The 21,609-nt window shown below is 36.3% G+C and overlaps 1 protein-coding gene across 1 annotated transcript in view; it reads right to left on the reverse strand.

The window, feature by feature from the left end:
• LOC131842437 (cell adhesion molecule Dscam2-like) overlaps positions 1-2,075 on the reverse strand; it is a gene marked incomplete at its 5' end in the record, with an annotated part of 34,528 nt that extends 32,453 nt beyond the window's left edge. Inside the window, 2 exons of the mRNA XM_059190969.1 lie at positions 1,363-1,511; positions 1,922-2,075. Of these exons, the coding sequence (XP_059046952.1) occupies positions 1,363-1,511; positions 1,922-2,075 (303 nt within the window). The remainder of the gene's footprint in view (positions 1-1,362; positions 1,512-1,921) is intronic.
• Positions 2,076-21,609: the final 19,534 nt, after the last annotated feature.

Below are 21,609 nucleotides of genomic sequence, written 5' to 3' on the forward strand. Positions count from 1 at the left end.
TGCTCGTTTGTCCCCTGTGTTATAAAAAAAAGCCTGCAAAACAGATTACAATCAAAACAATAATATCACGTTAATCACCAGGCCAGTCATATCTGTCTGACGCAAAGTACTATATGAGCCATGTCAGACATATATGTCTGCCGTATACAATTTGGTACAAGGCCACGTCAATCACAGACATCCGTCGCAAAAGGTACATTTACATTATGTTTCGAAAGCTTGAACTATCAGGAACAGAACCTGAAAATTTCTTGGCTTACTTCAAACAATAAAAAAAAACAAGAGGCTTGTCGAGAAAAAAAATTAATATAGGGTCAGTCACATATGTGTGACATAAAAAATAATGTCTTTTCCGGAAAATTTTGGCAAAACAAATTCTGTGATACATTAAGTTTCCTTGATACATTTTTAACTAAATTATCTAATAAAGTTACCACGGCACATATGGACATTTTTCTGATATTGTTGTGGCGATTAACGTGATATAATTAGGAGCGTGTATAGCCCAAGAGAGATGGGTCCCCGGGCATTCAAATGTTGAAGGCAATGAGAATGCCGACCATCTGACAAAGATAGGGGCAAAAACCGTCCAACTGGGCCCCGAACCCTTCTGTGGTGTGCCTCGTTGCCTAAAACTGGGACATCTCAAATTAATAACCAAACGAGATTAAGTGTGTGAATCACTGGCAAGAAATGCCAGGATTAACACTAATTCAAAAGATAATAATCGACCAAAAACATTCAATAGACTACTGCTATTGAGTAAAAACAACATATGCATGATGACTAGGGCCCTCACAGGACACTGCAAATTAAACAAGCATATGGCTAAACTAGGCCTAGGCACGACAAGTATCTGCAGATTCTGCCAAACTGAAGAGGAAACGCCGCTTCACATCCTATGTTTGTAGCCCACTCATGCATAAACGAAATATCTCCTTTGGAAAATTTACACTCTTTTCCGAGGAGATAAAAACGATGTTTAAGAATATCCTTCAATTCTTGTCCCTGACGGGTCTAGGTAGCGAACTCTGAAAAGGGCGAGCACAATAGATCTATGTAGGTCGCAGTGCTACAGGTGCTACACATCTGACAATAGCCCAAACAATCCAATAAAAATAAAAAATAGCCCAAGAGACCACGACTGCCAGACATATGTCTTGTTAGTAAATGTGAAGTTCTTGTATATGTGTCCCCAGCACAGGTAAGAACGATCCCCAAACATAATAAGTTTATTCATAAAATAATATAGTTTAGGGGGGTCCGGCGGGGGGTTGGAACCCTACTGAGTGGTAAGCGCAAGTTATAATACTGTTACGAGCAATTTGTTTTTTTAAATCAACATGATGTAGTATTATTTACCATAAACGTTCAGCCTGGTGGAATGCTCGACCGCTCCCCGAGAGTTGTGAGCTCTGCACGTGTACCGGCCGCCGTCATCAGGTCGCACTGATGACACGTTCAGATAGCTGACCACATCCCCATTGGAATTCATGAACTGGGATATTGACCTGAAAAAATGCAGAACAACTTTATTCAATATATGTATTAATAGAATAAAATTATTTTTTTTATAAATAAACTTGCTGTACACGTGATTTTGTCCGCGTGGAATTGAACTTAATTTTTTAAAATAAAAGTAGCCTAAGTTACTCCTTATTACATCAGATGCCTGCCAAAAAATGTCCCGTCAAAATCGGTCCAGCCATTTCAGAGATTAGCAGGAGCAAACAGACAAGTTTCATACAAATTTAATAAGGAGAATGTAGTGTAGTAATGTTTTTGTCACAAGGAAAATAAATCAGCAGCAGTATAATAAAATGTTGTACATGGCTGTCGCTCTCTCTCTCTCTCTTTGAATTCCTCATAAGGAAGAAAGAGAGAGAGAATATACCTGGCATAAACATAGGTAAATACTAACCTTTGTGGTGTGTTGTGTTCTTCAACTGGTTGGTTATCCAGAAGCCAGGTGAAACGTGGTGGTGGTGAGCCCGACGCCGCGCAGTGCAACGCCAACGAAGGTCCCGGGTGTAGCGCTTGCTCTATGAACGTGTAATGCAACTCGGGTGCAGTGTCTGAAAGAGAAAGCGATATTACTAGATAGATAATGGTGATAGAAAGAAAAGATTTTTGTAAACCCAATGTAGGGTAAATTTTGCTGCACAAAAATGAACTTCATTACCGTCCGTCTCTACGTATGCTTAAATCTTTAAAATTACGCTACGGATTTTGAAGTGGTTATTTTAATAGATAGAGTGATTCAAGGGGAAGGTTTATATGTATAATACATGTACACCTGGTAATTTATAAAACTGATTGTGGTTATTTATAATAACTAACAAAACAAATATATAAATGAAGCGGTGATATCTAGTTGTATATTAGATGTCGCTTGGGTAGCTTGAACAAGTCATTATATCGAAAGAAACGAGATAAATATAATATAAATCTTTAAACTTGTAAATAATGAAGCAAGTGTAACCTGATAACATACTTGCGCCTAAATTTTAATATAAGCTATATATATAAAATTTATAAAACAAAAGGACAATGAACCTAAAACTAAAAACCTTTAAAAATTTAATATAATACTAAAAACTAAAATATATTATCAAAAGGAGTCCCTTTAGGCAACGTTCCGAAGATACTGGCAGTGTTCCCTCTTTGAATGGCTAGACTAATTCTTTGTCCGAGTTAGCTGCCAGCTCGTCAGTCTTTTGTGATATCGACTAACCTTGAGCGTAAATGAATGTATTTACTAATTATTATCGTAAATATATATATGTTTAAATACTATCTAATTTACGTAGGTATATATAGAATTCCAGTGTGGTGTGACAAGAATGGATAAGATAAAGAATGAATACATTAGAGGAAGTATGAATGTGGCGCCGGTGTCAGAGAGGTTGAAGAGTAATCGTCTATCAGGGTATGGACATGTAATGCGTAGGACGAAGGATAATATTTTAAGAAAGGTGTTACATATGAATGTAGATGGTTATAAGGGCAGAGGAAGGCCGAAAAAGAGATGGATGGACTGTGTGAAAGATGATATGGTAAGAAAGGAAGTAAATAACGAGATGACTGCGAACAGGGATGAATGGAAGTGAGAAACATATTACGCCGACCACAAATAAATGGGATAAGGAAGAAGCAGATGATATAGAATACCAGCGTCTTGGCTCCTCGTCGTGGTATACGCTGAGCTTTACCTTTTCGTTAGTACTTCAATTGTATTTGATAATCTTTTTTTGTTTTTTATTATTGCTTACGTATATCACATAAATTCATTTACTTTCTTTATTTATGTTGAGACATATATAAATATTATAAGAATAAAATTAACTTTAATATCATCATCATCATCTGCTTCTTCCTTATCACATTTATAGGCGTAATATTTTTCTCTTCCGTTCATCTCTGTTCGCAGTCATCTCGTTACTTACTTCCTTTCTTACCATATCATCTTTCACACAGTCCATCCATCTCTCTTTCGGTCTTTCTCTGCCCTTATAACCATCCACATTAATATGTAATACCTTCCTTAGGATATAATCTTCATTCCTACGCATTACATGCCCATAAAATTAACTTTAATAAGATTACATAATAAATATTACATATGTATTTGTTAGCGCGTGAGTGTGTGCGTGTATGTGTGTGTGTGTGTGTAAGAGAGAAAAAGAGACACAGAGAGATTATAATTGTAAATACGCTAGAGTACCAGTGGATCAATTAACTCATACTGAAACTGATACAACTATGGTATTTATACAATAGTATTTCTTGTCTATGGATTATTGTATATATTAACCTCATAATTAAGATAGCGAACAGCTTGTGTCTGAAATCGAGAGTACTCTTACCAGAGTCTCCGATTGGGGGCGACTGAACTTAGTTCAATTCAATCCTACTAAGACACAAGCCTGCGCGTTCACCGCTAAGAAACCCCCTTTTTCTGTGGCTCCTCAATTCCAGAACACGTCTGTTACCATCTCTAAGAGTATTGGGATTCTCGGTGTCGACATCTCTAGTACTGTTGAGTTCCGCAGTCACCTGGAAGAAAAGGTAAAGCTGGCGTCCAAGAAACTGTGCTCAATAGAGCGAGGCGGTACTTCACTGCGGCCCAGAGACTACTCTTATATAAGTCACAGGTTCGGCCGCACATGGAGTACTGCTCTCATCTTTGGGCGGGAGCACCTGGATATCAGCTCGGTCCTTTTGACTCGGTTCAGAGACGTGCTATGAGAATTGTCGATGATCCCAATCTCTCTGGCGGTATCGAGCCACTTAGCTTGAGGCGAGACTTCGCCTCGCTTTGTGTGTTCTACCGATTATACAACGGACTGTGTTCTGAGGAATTGTTCGACATGATGCTGACAACCACCCTTTACCACCGCACCGCTCGCCATCGACAGGGAATTCATCCCCACACACTGGAACCTAAGTGGTCCCGAACAGTGCGGTTTCCTCCCGCGTACACTTAGATTGTGGAATGAACTTCCTGCCGAGGTTTTCCCACGAGACTACAGCATGGGGTTTATCAAGAAGGGTATATTAAGGTTTCTTAAGGGTCGGCAACGTGCACGTGATACCCCTGGTGTTTCATAGGCTACGGTAACCATTTACCATCAGATGGACCGTATGCTTGATTGCCACTATGGTAATATAAAAAAAAAGATAGCAGGGTATTTGAATCTTAGCTCAGGCAATAAAAAACTAGCCATTTAATAATCCTCACATATATTATATGCAGCTCAGGCGTTGGTTAATAACAGAAACATTATGGTATGTGATAAACGAGCTCCATACATCGTACCCGCGCTTTGTTTATTGCGCTGGATTCCGTGCTGATTGGATTTTGTTTTGACATCGCTGATATATTGAGCTCACTACCGTGCTCCTGCGGTTTTGTTTATATACGTTTCTTTATGTGTAATCGGAGCAAACAACATAAATAACAATTTAGTTATCAACAACATGTGAGAAGAACCAAGGCGTCGCAGTATAGCTTATATTTTGTTCTAATACATGTATAAAATTTCAAGGAGCTGTAATATATAGTATATATATATATACAGTTGCATTACATAGCATAAAACAAAGTGGGTGTCGTTGCCTGTCCGTCCCTATGTATGCTTAAATCTTTAAAACTACGCAACGGATTTTAATGCAGCTTTTAGGATAGATAGAGTGATTCAAGAGGAAGGTTTATATGTATAACACATGTACACCCGGGCGAAGCCGGGTCGAGTGGCTAGTAGCTTATATATTTATCTAATACATATATAAAATTCTCGTGTCACAGTTTTCGTTCCCATACTCTTCCGAAATGGCTTGACCGATTTTGATGAAATTTTATATGTATATTCAGTAGGTCTGAAAATAGGTTTATAACTAATTTTTATACCCCAATAGTTAAGGGCGGCTCAACCCAAATTTTTTTTTTTTTTCGTCTTTTTTTTTTATTTTTTAATGAACAAATATAATGTGCCATTAAAAATACATACAACCCTAAATTTTCTAGCATCGACTCCTATTTTTTAATTGCGATTTTAACTATATATTTATATGGTAAAACAGGTTTGAGGGGACAGCTAGTAAATAGATTTTATATATAAGATTGTAACATATACAGTTTACTAGCTGTCCCAGCAAACGTTGTTTTGTCTTAAAATAATAAAAAAATTAGGGGTGAACTACCCCTAACATTTAGGGGGATGAAAAATAGATGTTGTCCGATCCTCAGACCTACTCAATACGCTCACAAAATTTCATGAGAATCGGTCAAGCCGTTTCGGAGGAGTATGGGAACGAAAACTGTGACACGAGAATTTTATATATTAGATATATTTTTATTACAAAAATGTAGCAGAACCAGTAAAATTATAATATTCCAAATTGTAGCCCCTCTTTATAGCCGGGTCCGGAAGCCGGATGCTGGTGTTGGCGATTTGTCACAACTGGGTAGAAGCACAGAATATATAACAGTCTCCAGACAGTCCACACATAATGTAGAAATCATGATCTGTAGACTATTAATATAAGTAGGTCTAATATCATTATTAGAACTATGTGCATCATAAAATCAAATTCAAAAATAATTTATTCATATCGGACGTTTTAGTCGTTTATGAACGAAAAATTTTTATAACTGTAATTTTTTCCCTACCGTCCAGTATTGAGTAGGTCTGAGAATCGGCCAACATCTATTTTTCAGCCCCCTAAATGTTAGGGGTAGTTCACCCCAAATTTTTTTTTTATTTTAAGACAAAACGTTTGCCGGGACAGCTAGTATATATATATATATACAATTTTATTGCCATTACTGACATATCATTCTTTTTATAGATAAACAGAAAGAGGTGGGGTACCTCTCAGACGACTTTGTTGACTTTTTTGATCTGTCAAATTGTTTCCAACATATACAACAGACTGTAATAATGACGGAATCGTCTGTCCCGGAAAACGTTGTTTTTCGGGACAGCTAGTACTAAATAAAAAGCTAAAAAACTTATCCTAATTATCACATGATTGAATTACAAATTTCTTAAAGTTATTTTAGTTATGCATCAAATATTATTTTATGAGCGTGTATCACTGTGACCTAATGAAAATCTAAACATCATTTTGGTAAACGTGATCTATATAACGCTGGTGAATTCCATTTAATGTAAAACGAGATCAACGTCGTTCTTTGTTTCGAGTTCACGCTGAACTCCGTTTCGTTGAACGTGTTTATACTACGATTGGTGAAATCCAGCCTAAGTCGTACTTGTAAACTACTAACCTACACAGTATATATGACTGTTAAAATCCCTAAAATCCAATTTCCCAGGTCCAAACACGGCGAATGGACTTAGACCGGATCCCAAATAAGCGCCATTAAATTTTTCCAATGCAAATAGCTTTAATAGTCGTGTTCCCTAATTGATCTGCCTTCGAGAGCTTACGGCGCTGAGAAGGGCAAATCAGAAAAGGGAAAAAACACTGTTTATTTAGGACACTGGTTTTTGTAATCGTATCTACAGGGTGTTTAAATTGAAATCGAAATGCTTCTTATACAAATGAGAGATGCTCAATATATGTCTTGAGCGAAACGTGATATTGTTTGAATATTGATATGAATTAAACAAATTACTAAATTGTCTAATTTATATTGTTAACCGGGTCTTAACTCGAATAATTTTATAGTAAACCGCGACTTCGTCCGTGTGGAATTTAACTTTATTTTTCTAAAATAAAAATAGCCTAAGTTACTCCTTATTACATCAGCTATCTGCCAAACAAAGTCCCGTCAAAATTGGTCTAGCCATTTCAGAGATTAGCCGGAACAAACAGACAGACAGACAAAAATTGTTTAAAATGTTATATTGGTGTATGTACCGTATGTATATTCATATGCATGTAGTAAAAAACTGTTATTTCAATATTACAAACAGACACTCCAATTTTATTTATATGTATAGATTTACCGTAATAACTTTACCTATCACTTGTTCCTGTCTGTTATCAGTATATCCTAATTCTAATCATCATCATCACTACATAGTATAAAATAAAGTCGCTGTCGCTGTCTGTCCCTATGTATGCTTAAGTCTTTAAAAGTACGCAAAGCATTTAGAAGCAGTTTGTTTTATAAATAGAGTAATTCAAGAGAAAGGTATATATATACAATACTTGTACACTCGTGGTGTTGGTAGCTAGTCTAATCTAAATATATATAACTCAAAGGTGACTGACATAGGGATCTATCAACGCACAGCCCAAACCACTGGACGGATCGGGTTGAAATTTGGCATGCAGGTAGATGTTATGACGTAGGCATCCGCTAAGAAAGGATTTTGATTAATTCTACACCCAAGGGGATAAAATAGGGGATGAAAGTTTGCATGAAACTTTGTCAATTTTAAACCGATCGGGCTGAGACTTTGCATGCATAAGCTGCTATGACGTAGGCATCCCCTAAGAAAGAATTTTGATAAATTCCACCCATACATGGAGATACATTAACGCGAGCGAAGCCTCGGTTAAAAGCTGGTAATATTATAAACTCGAAAGTTTGTAAGTATGGATGTTTGTTACTCTAAACTACGAACGGATTTTGATGAAACTTTTCAGTTATATAGATTATGCATCAGAATAACAAATAGGTTATATTTTTTATTGAAATTTAACGCGGATAAAACCGGGGTACAGCTAGTAATACAAATATATGTTCTTTAAGAACTCGCAATATTTCCACGCTGGTACAAACTTCCTGGTTCTAACCGAGCCGTGACATAACATTATGTACATTTAGAAGATTGCTTAAGATTAAATCTTGTAAATAAACGTTACATTAGCATTGACGACCTCAGTGGTCGGGCGGTTAAGCACACCGCTTTATTTCCGATGGTCGCGGGTTCGATTCTTCGCACGGTACAAACATTTGTATTCATGAGTATGATTGTATCGGTCTGGGTGTTTTTTATGTATAATATGTATGCATTTACAAAAAAAGTTGTTTTTAAACTCATTTATTTATTTTTTATTAATAAATTCATTATTGCACCAATAGAATTAATACATAAGAATTATACAGAAAATAGATATGGAAGTACAAAAGGCAGTGTTATGGCAAGAAACAATCTCTTCCAGACCAATCTCTTATTAACCGGGTCTTAACACGAATAATTTTATGTAAACGTCGAGAGTGGTAAATACCTTTATTTACAACTAGCTGTACCCGCGACTTCGTCCGCGTGGTTTTTAACTTTATTTTTCTAAAATAAAAATAGCCTAAGTTACTCCTTATTACATCAGCTACCTGCCGAAAAAAGTCCATTCAAAATCGGTCTAGTGATTTCAGAGATTAGCTGGAACAAACAGACAGACAGTCAAAAATTGTAAAAAATGTTATTTTTTTTTTAAAAAAAAAAGGTTGACCTCCACGCGGTTCCCCCTGGAAACCATTGTGATAAATTCTTGGCGAATTTGTCACGATGGGCTAACTGACCTGATTTTATGCTCATCTTATCAACCTCCGTAAACCGTTAGCGCAGGCGGGTGCAGCATTCATCATCATCGCAGCCCGGAAGACGTCCACTGCTGGACATAGATCCTCCCCCTCCCCTATCCTCCCCCAAAGATCTCCACGACGATCGGTACTGCGCTGCTCGCATCCGGGTGCAGCATTGGGGCTGTTCAAGTATTACGTAAGCAGATTTATCACAATTATTTACCCCCATCCCCCTTGTCAGCAAAAGTAAGCAAAGCTCTTACCCCCTCCCCCCATGCTTACGTAAACATTTCTAAATTAATGTATTGTTTTTTTAGCAAAGACAATGTGAGGGTTGCCATTCGTGTAAAAAAGTAAATTACGACCGATGACGTAATCATCATACAGAACCCCCATCATCATCTGCTTCATCCTTATCCCATTTATTTGTGGTCGGCGTAATATGTTTTCTCTTCCATTCATTCCTGTTATTATTAATATAAGTCCATCCATCTCTTTTTTGGCCTTCCTCTGCCCTTATAACCATCCACATTCATTTGTAACATCTTTCTTAAAATATTATCCTCGTTCCTACGCATTACATGTCCATACCATGATAGACGTCATCCAAAATTCTTTATCTTATCCATTCTTGTCACACCACACATCCACCTCAACATTCTCATTTCAGTTGCATGCAGTCGTCTTTCATCCGTCGCCTTGTCATCCAAAATAAGCAAAGAAAAGTACTTACGTAATACTTGAACGGCCCCATTCCATTATCACCCATATAAAAAAAAAGTACTATGTGAGTTGGCCAAGGTTGTTATTATGTCGAGGTTTATATAAAAAAAATGTGTTATATAAAAAAAATAAGTTAAGTCGTGAGCTTGTTCGTGTAAATAATTGTTCGTGAAAATGTAGCGACCAAGTTCCTTAGATCTGTGTAAACAAATGGTGTTAATCAACTTGTGCCGCCCCATTCATAATCATTTGAAACTTGCTCAAGTATTCTCAGGCAGTTTTCCAATTTTCTCGACAAATTAAACTGTGACAGGTTCTTATAAAATCTTGGAGTTTATTAACTTCAGCAATAACAATCTTCACTCTAAGAATGCAAGACGAGTTAATGTTATGCTTTGTGTCTGATATTAGACAGGCTCCAGTAAATTAAGCATATTTACAAAGCCAATTTATACATATAAATAAAATTGGAGTGTCTGTAATATTGAAGTAACCGCTTTTTACTACATACATATGAATATAAATACGGTACATACACCAAAATAACATATTTACTATTTTTGTCTGTCTGTTTGTTTGTTCCGGCTAATCTCTGAAATGGCTGGACCGATTTTGACGGGATTTTTTTGGCTGATACCTAATGTAATTAGGAGTAACTTAGGCTATTTTTATTTTAGAAAAATGAAGTTAAATTGCACGCGGACGCAGTCGCGGTTGCAGCTAGTTAAGTAATAAAAAATATGTACTTGCGAAATTTAAATGAATATAAACTTAATAAAAAAAACATGAAGCTGTAATGATAATAATAATAATAATCTCAGGACAATTCACAAAGCGCCATCTAGATCCAAGTTAAGCTAGCTAAAACTTGTGTTACGGGTACTAGATAACTGATACAAAAATATAGATAATTTTTTCGCAAAACATACATATTATACATAGAAAACACCCAGACCGATACAAACAATCATACTCATGAATACAAATGCTTGTGCCGTGCGAGGAATCGAACCCGCGACCATCGGACGTAAAGCGGTGTGTTAAATCGCTAGACTACGGAGGTCGTCATGATGTTGATCATCATTTCTCTACAATTAATATTTAAGTCATAAAAGTTCATACAAATCAGGTTACGTCGGTATTACGAGGGAGGAAGACTATACATCGTCTCTATTATTCCATTAGTCGGTTCCGGATTGCCGGCGTTGACTTACGATCTGGCCGCCACATTATTATACACATTATTTCACGATAACGGTGAATATTCTACTGGGGATTCAGTACATTGATTTATGGATGAAATTTTATAATGGAGCAGAAATAATCTTTATTCGTAAGCCGATTTATTTTTCTACAGCTTACAACGGTTTTTTTATACTACTGTGGTCGCAAACAGGCATACGGCCCATCTGATGGTTACCATAGCCTATAGACGCCTGAAACATCAGGTGTATCACGAGCGCGTTGCCGACCCTTAAGAAACCTTAATATACCCTTCTTGGAAAACCCCATGCTGTAGTCTCGTGAGAAAACCTCGGCAGGAAGTTCATTCCACAACCTAAGTGTACGCGGGAGGAAGCTACTCTGAAACTGCACTGTCTGGGACCACTTAGGTTCCAGCGTGTGGGAATGAATTCCCTGTCGATGGCGAGCGGTGCGATGGTAAAAGGTGGCCGTAGGCATCATGTCGAACAATTCCTCAGAACAGTCCGATGTATATTAGAGGAAGTATGAAAGTGGCGCCGGTGTCAGAGAGGTTGAAGAGTAATCGTCTATCATGGTATGGACATGTAATGCGTAGGAATGAGGATAATATTTTAAGAAAGGTGTTACATATGAATGTGGATGGTTATAAGGGCAGAGGAAGGCCGAAAAAGAGATGGATGGACTGTGTGAAAGATGATATGGTAAGAAAGGAAGTAAATAACGCGATGACTGCGAATAGAGATGAATGGAAGAGAAAAACATATTAAGCTGACCACAAATAAATGGGATAAGGAAGAAGCAGTTGATGATGATAGTCCGTTGTATTTGTAGAACACACAAAGCGAATTAGAACTATAGAATGGTGATTCCCAATTAGTGATACGCGTACCCCCAGGGGTACGTGCAGTTGCATCAAGAGGTACATGCGGGTATCAGTAAAAGCAATAACAATTTCCAAAATATTATTTTATAACGATCATGGCAGTAAAAGCACGAGCACCGTGACCGACCGTGCTATATCGGTCCTGGCGCATCTCGTCATACGTCTGCCCCCGTCACCAGTTATTAATGTTATTTAAACACTTATTTTATTTATTTATCACTAGCTATGTCCCGTGGTGTTACAAGCGGTTTAAGTAGCCTATCTGTTAATCCTGGGTGTCAACTACTTGTATACGAAATTCCATCAAAATTAGTCGAGGCGTTTGAGCGTGAAGAAGTAACAAAGACACTCACAAACTTTTGCATTGTTACAATATGGGATATGCAAGGTTTGAGGTCTGAGGTTTGAAAGTTTGTATAAATTTTCTTAGATTTTCGACTGATTGAACTGAAATTAAAGATTGGAGCTACTGTGAGGAAGACGTTCGATTAAATAGGGATAATTTTGATAAATTCAACCCCCATGGATTTATACCCATGGGTTTATACCCATGGGGGTTGAATTTATCAAAGGGATGGAAAGGGATGTTTATAATAAGGGATGATGCCGGATGTAAATGTATTAGTTTGAACCTATCAGTACCTAATGGAACGAATAAATTAAAACGAACAAAATAATTTTTAGTTCTTCAAGCTACTTTTATTTTAGAAAATTAAATGTAAAATTCCACGCGGACGAAGTCGTGGGAACAGCTAGTTAATGTACATGCACAGGAAATTTAAATGCAGTACGCATATATGTGAAATGATTGTTTACCAGTTAGAATGTTGTAATTTCTCTTGTAAGTACACAATGGAAGGCTGCCTTTGTACCCGCTCTGGATTAGAACCGACGTCGTAATGTACAGTTACCAGACAGGGCACAATTTACTTTGTTAAATATATCTTTGTTTCAACGAACTGCTGAAAGCTCGGGATAAACTTGATTTCGTTAACAAATTAGGATTTAGATTTGAATTTACGTTTACTAAATAATAAATAAGTTACTGGCTGTTGTTTTGATAAATAAAGTATTAACAGTTTAATGCAGCTTTTAAACTAACTTAGAAGCTTTAGAGCAGTGATTCCCAAAGTGGGATATATTGACCCCCAGGGGTCTATGACAAACGGTAAGGGGTCATCTTGTTGTTTTTACTTTATGTTTTTAATACTAAACTTTAATACAGTTTGAAATTTACAAAAAAATATTACCAGGTAAGAATGGGGGATTTACCCAAAACTGAAAATTATGGCAAGGGGGTCTACCTCATATAAAAGTTTGGGAACCTCTGGTTTAGAGTTTAGAGTGAGAGATGGATTTTAGACTCTCTCTTATACACACTCTAATTACTATCTGTTTCTTTTTTACCCCTTTTCATTTGGGATCAACTAATATATTTTTCTCTTACATTCATCCCTGTTCGCAGTCATCTCGTTACTTACTTTCTTTCTTACCATATCATCTTTCACACAGTCCATCCATCTCTTTTTCGGCCTTTCTCTGCCCTTATAACCATCCACATTCATATTTTTCTTTGTTTTGTTTCTTTAATTACATACTCACACACACTCATACACATATAAAAGATATATATTAGATGGAAAAAGATATGTTGTGAAACTTTGCGTATAAGTAAAAACTAGATGAAAAGGCGTTATATCTTATTCCTGAAATGATAATCCATGAAAGATATCACGGATAATTATGAATGGCAAACAACGCAACGAAGAAGAAAGCAATTTTCGTAGGTAAAAATCTCATTAAATTTTGTATGAGTGTAGAAATCTTGTATTGAAGACCAATTTATATGTTTATTATGTATGAGTTCATACGGTTGGCATCCCTGTAAAATATGTCGAGCTAAATCGTTTGTTCTCAAACTGGTATTGGGAGGGCCATCGGTTAACGCCAGACGCAGCTTATCCGGACAGGCGATACGTCACCCGCGGAACATGTCTCCGACAATGAACAGGCCGGACAAAACGAATATTAAGTTTTTCTTGAAAATTCATATCCTTATATGAACTAACACGTCGATAATTCAATGTGGAAAAAAAAATTGTTAATTAATATATGGAAAAAATACCTGGAAGATAAGAATACACAAATTAATAAGTAACAACCATCATCCGTGTGTCCATCGACGGTCTGTTGGTTTAGGATACTGCTTTACTTCCGAAGGTCGCGGGTTAGATTCCTCGCGCAGCACAAAATTTATATTTAGGAGTATAATTGTTTGTATTGGTCGCAAGTGTCTTTCCCTTTCTTCTTGTGATGAGACATCATTCCGAATGAGCGGTAGATTAAAAAAATGTGATAACTATTCAAAAGTGATTTAGTGTAAGTTTATTTCAATAAATGATTTTCTGTTCTATTCTATTCTATACGGTTGGCATCCCTGTAAAATATGTCGAGCTAAATCGATTGTTCTCAAACTGGTATTGGGAGAGCCATCGATTAACGCCAGACGCAGCAATATCCGGACAGGCGATACGTCACCCGCGGAACATGTCTCCGACAATGAACAGGCCGGACAAAACGAATATTAAGTTTATCTTGAAAATTCATATTCTAATATTAACTACTGGAAAACAATTATTTTGTGCAATAACGGTATGTTTAATTTATTATGTATTTTTACAAACAAGGAGAGACATAACAAATTCTAACCTTAGATTTATAGAATAGAATAGAAAATCAGTTATTAAGATATACTTAATTTAAGCACTTTTGAATAGTCATAGTTATCTTTCTTTTAATCTACCACCCATTCGGAAAGCTGTCTCATCACAAGGAGAATGAGCAAGATACTTGTATGTTGCTATTTTAAATAATCGTTGTAATTTTACATTTTTAAGTCGAAAACTGCTTAAATTAGGGTCAAATATTAAATAGTAAAGCCAGTAATGAATTCTATGGTAATTGCGTAAGATTTTATAATAAACTGCCAGAGTCTGCTCTAAATCTGACAGAAAGGCATTTCAAATTTATTATTAAACAATTATTTAAAAGAGCAACACGCAAGTTTCTTGCTCGTTCTTATTGTGATGAGAATTGATTTGAATTGAGTTGATGAATGAGATTTCCGAATGAGTGGTAGATTAAATAATTATAACTATGACTATTCAAAAGTACTTAAATTAATTTTATATGAATAAACGATTTTCTATTCTATTCTATTCTATAACTCAAACGTGACTGACGTAGTGATCTATCAACGCACAGCCCAAACCACTGGACGGATCGGGCTGAAATTTGGCATGCAGGTAGATGTTATGACGTAGGCATCCGCTAAGAAAGGATTTTGATTAATTCTACCACTACCTTAATTCCAAGGGGATAAAATAGGGGATGAAAGTTTGTATGCATAAAGCTACTATGACGTAGACATACCCTAAGAAAGGATTTTGATAAATTCCACCCCTAAGGGGATAAATTAATGTGAGCAAAGCCGCGGGCAAAAGCTAGTACACAATATGATTAAATCAGTCGCAGTGATTAGAGCAGACCAGTCCCTATAAACATGTTATTTTAGTGCGCTGTAATCTATCACTTGCACCATAGGCTGTAATGTCGCATACAACTGACGCATACCCCATTCCATTAGGGCTGCTTGTTAATCAATACGAGAGCAGTTACAGAGGACAAGCCCCGCACTGCATGCCGGTGATAATACAATCATTGTGCAGTGTATTGATTTCATTAATTGACGACCTCGGTGGTTTAGCGGTCTAGCGCACCGCTTTACGACCGATGGTAGCGGGTTCGATACCTTGCACGGCACAAACATTTGTATTCATGAGTATGATTGTTTTTATCGGTCTGAGTGTTTTCTATGTGTAATATGTATGTATTTACAAAAAAAGTATCTATGTATATGTATCAGTTGCTAGTACCCATAACACAAGCTTTAGCTAGCTTAACCTGGGTCTTGATGGCGCTGTGTGAATTGTCCTGAGATTATTATATTATATTATATTAAATTATGTCAAGTTATACTACAGTCAAGGTGCGATTTCTGGCACGAACCAAACATTTACATTCATGACTGTTTGTGTCGAGTATTTATGTATTTATATCAGTATGTATTTTATCACTCATAACACAGGTCTGTGTGAATTGTCCTGAGATTATTATTATTATTTGAATAAAGATTATTTCTATTTCTATTTCTATTATAGTTGTATGTATACGAGTTAATAAATTCAATTCTAAGATACAAAAACTTAGTTCTACGGCCGATTCAATATATACTTTACTAGTTCGAACAGCGATAGATGCCAATGAAACGACCGAGCAAATGTTGCGGCACTAATCTATTTCCCGTAAACATCTCGTATAATCTTCTACAGTATCGAACCAATAAACTAGCAATATACTGCTTTAAATATTCAAATCAACCTGCTTTTCTATTGGAACGTGTTTACTTATTTTGTCGAACTAAGAATAACAGCACAGTTTGAGCAGGTAGACACATTCAAATATCTAGGCAGTTTAATCACCAGCGACTCCAGATGTACCACAGATAATATAACAAGAATAGCCATGGCAAAAAAAGCATTTAACAACAAAAGATACCTTTTACGCGCTAAAATATCAAGGACCTCACGGAAACGATTTAATAAAACCTATATCTGGAGTATAGCCTTGTATGCGTGTGAGACGTGGACATTAAATCAAAAGGAAAGAGACATACTGGAGGCTTTTGAAATGTGGTGTTGGAGGAGGATGGAAAGAATTAGCTGGAAGGATAAAGTAAGAAACGAAGAAGTATTACACAGGGTAAAAGAAAAAAGACAAATATTGAACACCATAGAAAATAAACGAGGAAATATGTTAGGACACTTGATACGGCACGATGATTTCATGAAAATTATTATTGAGGGGAAAATAGAAGGAAAGGGGAGGGGAAGACCAAGGAATAGCTACATCAAACAAATTGAGGACAAAATGGGAGTCGTGTCGTATCAAGAATTAAAGAGCATGATAGAAGATCGCGGAAAGTGGCAAGAGCTCCACCGACAAGAGCGTAGCTCTTAAATTACGAATGAATGAATGAAAAAAGAATAAAAATGTTGTTGGTCAGAAAATGCAAGCTTCTAGAGATACGCTCTACCGATGATATATAGTGATGATGAATGATGATGAATGATATATGATATATAGTAATAATATAATAATAATAGTATGGCTACAGTTCGGTGATCAATTCGGAGAGACCGAGGGTTTTGTCTGTGCAATACATGATCTGGTGGTTAATATGAACAATTACCGAAAGCACACTCTGAAGGATGGCACTGAGGACATCTGTCGGGCCATCCCGGAGAGTCACTCAGACATGTGCTTTCTGGTTATTCAGCTCTTGCCAACACTGAGTACTTGCACAGATACAACCAGGTAGCAAAATACTCCATCAAGAGCTAGCTCTGAAGTACAAATAAATGGGATAAGGATGAAGCAGATGATGATGATATTAAACGCTTATTTTGTTATATAAGATTCGCTTTGTGCACATATTTTTAAACTGAACATTAATTCTCTTTCTTTTACGATGAGGTCCCGAGGTTCGAGCCCCTAGCGGTGCTCTCAGACTAAAGTCGTATCCGTCAGGCGGGAGTTGGCCTTCAGTCCTTCCTTGGTTTGGAGTGCCATCTGCACTCGCCCCCTATTGAAGCTGTAAAGGCCGACAGCATTAGAGTAGTCCGAAAAAAAAACCAATGAGGTAATAACCGTGATACTGTCTGTTGCCTCTTACAACGATGTGCCTATATTCATTTACGTGAAACAAAATATATCTATTGGATGCGCTTAAAATTTTAAGAAAAGATGAAAATATCCCGCGATGTGGTAATTAAGGGATGAAAGTCGTTATTAATTAGTTCCTTATAAAACAGCAGCCTCTCTAGTCATATTTTGCCACATTTCTTGCGGCTTCTAATTATACTAATTGAAATTCCACCAAGACTTAGTCCTGTACTGCACTGTACGACTTCTGTTGTATGTTAGACTAGCTGTACTCGCGACTTCGTCTGCGTGGAATTTAACGTTATTTTTCTAAAATAAAAGTAGCCTAAGTTACTCCTTTTTATATTACAGTAGCCTATTCGAAACGTCGATATGGTAAATATCTTCATCTCTACATATAAATAATATTGAAGTGTCTGTTTGTAATATAGAAATAACCGTTTTTTGCTACATGTATATGAATAAATATATGGTACATACACCAAAATAACATTTATTACAATTTTTCTGTCCGTTTGTTTAGGCTAATCTCTGAAATGGCTGGTTATTTTTTGGAACTTTTTTTGACAGCTGATGTAATAAGGAGTAACTTAGGCTACATTTATTTTAGAAAAATAAAGTTAAATTCCACGCGGACGAAGTCGCGGGAACAGCTAGTTTACCATAAAATTATTCGAGTTAAGACCCGGTTAACAATATAAATTAGACAATTTAGTACTTTGTTTAATTCATATCAGTATTAGAAGAATATCACGGTTCGCTCAAGACACATATTGAGCATCTCTCATTTGTATAAGAAGCATTTCGATTTCAATTTAAACACCCTGTAGATACGATTACAAAAACCAGTGTCCTAAATAAACAGTGTTTTTCCCTTTTCTGATTTGCCCTTCTCAGCGCCGTAAGCTCTCGAAGGCAGATCAATTACGGGACACGACTATTAAAGCTATTTGCATTGGAAAAATTGAATGGCGCTTTTTTGGGATCCGGACTAAGTCCATTCGCCGTGTTTGGACCTGGGAAATTGGATTTTAGGGATTTTAACAGTCATATATACATTGTACTACCAATGTACCATGTCAGGTTGACCTCCACGCGGTTCCCCCTGGAAACCATCGTGATAAATTCCTGGTGAACTTCTCACGATGGGTTAACTGACCTGTCCTCATGTTCATCTTATCATCCTCCACTGGTGCCCCGCCAGCTTAAACCGTTAGCACAGGCGGGTGCACCATTAGAATAGAATAGAATAGAATAGAAAATCATTTATTCAAAGAAACTTAATTTAAGCACTTTTGAATAGTCAACATTTTTTTAAATCTACCGCTTATTCGGAAAGCTGTCTCATCACAAGAAGAATAAGCAAGAAACTTGTGTGTTGCTTTTTCAAACAATCCTTGTAAGTTCACATTTTACAAGTCGAAACGTGTGAATACAAACTACCAACCAGCACTAATTTATTTAGGCTCAAATATAAAAACACAATAAGATTAAATCAGTCGTAGTGATAAGAGCAGACCAGTCCCTACAAGCAGTACTCGTTCACGAGTATGACGGATGAGCCAGCCATCACTGCGCTCGACCATATTTTAGGGAGCCAAATGACCCGGCCCACCACGCCGCCACATGTCTGGATATTTTAGTGAGCATGACTACTCATTCTACTCGACCACGTCACAGCTACAAATTCCATTATCATCTATGAAAAAAGAAACCCTAATCCTGTATTAGGGTTTCTTGATCCAGCGCAGAGTAGCGGTAGAATCCTAACGGGACCTTGTCCAGCAATGGCATTCATAGGTACACCGTGTGTTTTTTTAGTGGGCTAAAAACCCTATAAACCCTCTTTTGACAGGAAGAGGATCTGTTGAAGATTTTCTTTGTCTTTTAATAATACTTGATAGGGTACCTTCTAAAATTAGGCCATTAGCTCCATTATTAACAATCTCTTCCTCACTTTAGCAGAATTATAGCTAGTCGAGCTGAACTGGTTATCTGATGCGGCGCTGTTAGGTTTTATTGTCGCGGCGTGTCGCGTTTAAGAAAGGGACAAAAGCGTGACCCGAAATCTATAAGCTAACGTGTCGGTCCACTGAATACAAATTGTTTCTTCCCGGAGTTTGTTGTTGGGCGGCGTTTATCACATCCTATAAATCATACAGCTGGGCTTATGTTTTCATTTTGTTTCACTCTACCAAAAAAGAAATATTAGATAAATATTTCAGCTGACGAAATATATAAAAAAAAAAAAACAGTAAAAATAACAATCAAATGTACAGTAAGCCGCAAATGTCACATAATGAATGTATGTAATGAATTTTGCATTGAATATCTGTATTTCTTACATATACTAACTTCTTTTCTCAATCCTTCACTGTCCAGACTATTCGTCGACGTCTTTGGAAATCTGTTGCGGCCTCCTTGACAGGCCTGCTTGCTGGCCGGTTATAAGATGTGACTAGGACTGACGAAACAATTGACAATAGAGAGACGACAAAGAAAAGGACGGACAATTACATAGAAAGTTGACTAATTATATTTTCCATTTAAAACAAACTCTCTTCTTTCATTACGACGACATTTCTTAACGGTCGGCCAACCAGCAGACTGTTCAAAATCCTCGCCACTTTCTATTAGATCTGCTCCATCCCATTCCATTTTCAAAACACTAGTCAATACTCACTTTCTCTCTAATTAAAAATCTTTCTTTAATATTTTGTTTCGTCATACATGTATTTTTTTTATATATTTTATTTATGTATGTGTATTATTTATATATATAGCTTTAGTATTTGTATGTATATGTATTTAGTATTCATATGATATTTAACTCTCTTTTTACAGTGCGCCACCTACCTTTCTCTTACCCAATACTTTTATCTCCCAGGTTGTCTGTAAGAGATCGCTTTGATCGATAAGGTCACCTTTTGCTCACATAATTTTCTTTCTTTCTTTTTTGTAATTATTTGTTCTTTTTTTTATGCACAATAAAGAGTTTTTATTATTATTATTATGAATGTTTAGGCTGTGCGAAGATTCTACTCCGCGACCATCGGAAATAAGGCGGTGTACTAATCCACTACACTATCGAGGCCGTCATATTAGTGAAAAGAATAATTCGGTGTTTATTATTATACATGTAGTTTAAACAGATTCCACTGTTACCGTATACCGTCAACTATATTTCCCCATCACATAAAACAGAAACAAAAACTAAGCTACTTGTTTGAAATATAAAAGAAAGCAGAAGTAAATGTATAGTCTTCAAACTTTAAATATGTTTTTAAATCACTCATTGGAGACCCTAAACCAATCGTTAATAAAGACACCTTTGTCATGCAAATGTAGACTGTATGACTATATATATAAAGAAATTCTTTATAATAATATAATTAAATATTTCAACAATTCAATTATTCAAATAAGGAGTGTCAAAGGGAGCTGTCAATAGAAATAACATAAAAATGGATCGTGAAAAAACAAGTGTGCATGAATAAGGTTATATAAAATATATTATAAAAAGACAGTAATAGTTGAATAACAATTGTAATAAACTTTAAATGTCGTTTCTTTGTTTACAGGTGAGTTATGTGTGATTCATTATTTCAGTGTTAATTAATTGTAGTGTTTTAAAATCAAATAAAACATTTCTTTGTTTACAGAGAAACAAATTTTAATTTATTTTATAAAGAAACCCTGAAAATATCATTATATATATATATATATATATATATATATATATATATATATATATATATATATATATAAATATCCCCTTGGGCACTTTGTGGCTCAGACGTGCCGTATAGGTAGTTTTTTGTTGATCCATTTTCACTTGTTGATCCGGAGGCCTTTTGTTGATCTAATGCCAGCTGACCATATATAAATGTTGATCCGTTTTGAGCCACAACTGTCACGACGAGTAATAATAATAATTAAGCGATTTATACACGATTTTATACAAATCCACCTTTTTGGCATACGAGCACTTCTTGATCCAATTCAAACGGGC

Source organism: Achroia grisella, unplaced genomic scaffold (genome assembly GCF_030625045.1).
Source record: "Achroia grisella isolate CSIRO2021 unplaced genomic scaffold, CSIRO_AGI_Agris_v1 utg2183, whole genome shotgun sequence".
NCBI classification, from domain to species: domain Eukaryota; kingdom Metazoa; phylum Arthropoda; class Insecta; order Lepidoptera; family Pyralidae; genus Achroia; species Achroia grisella.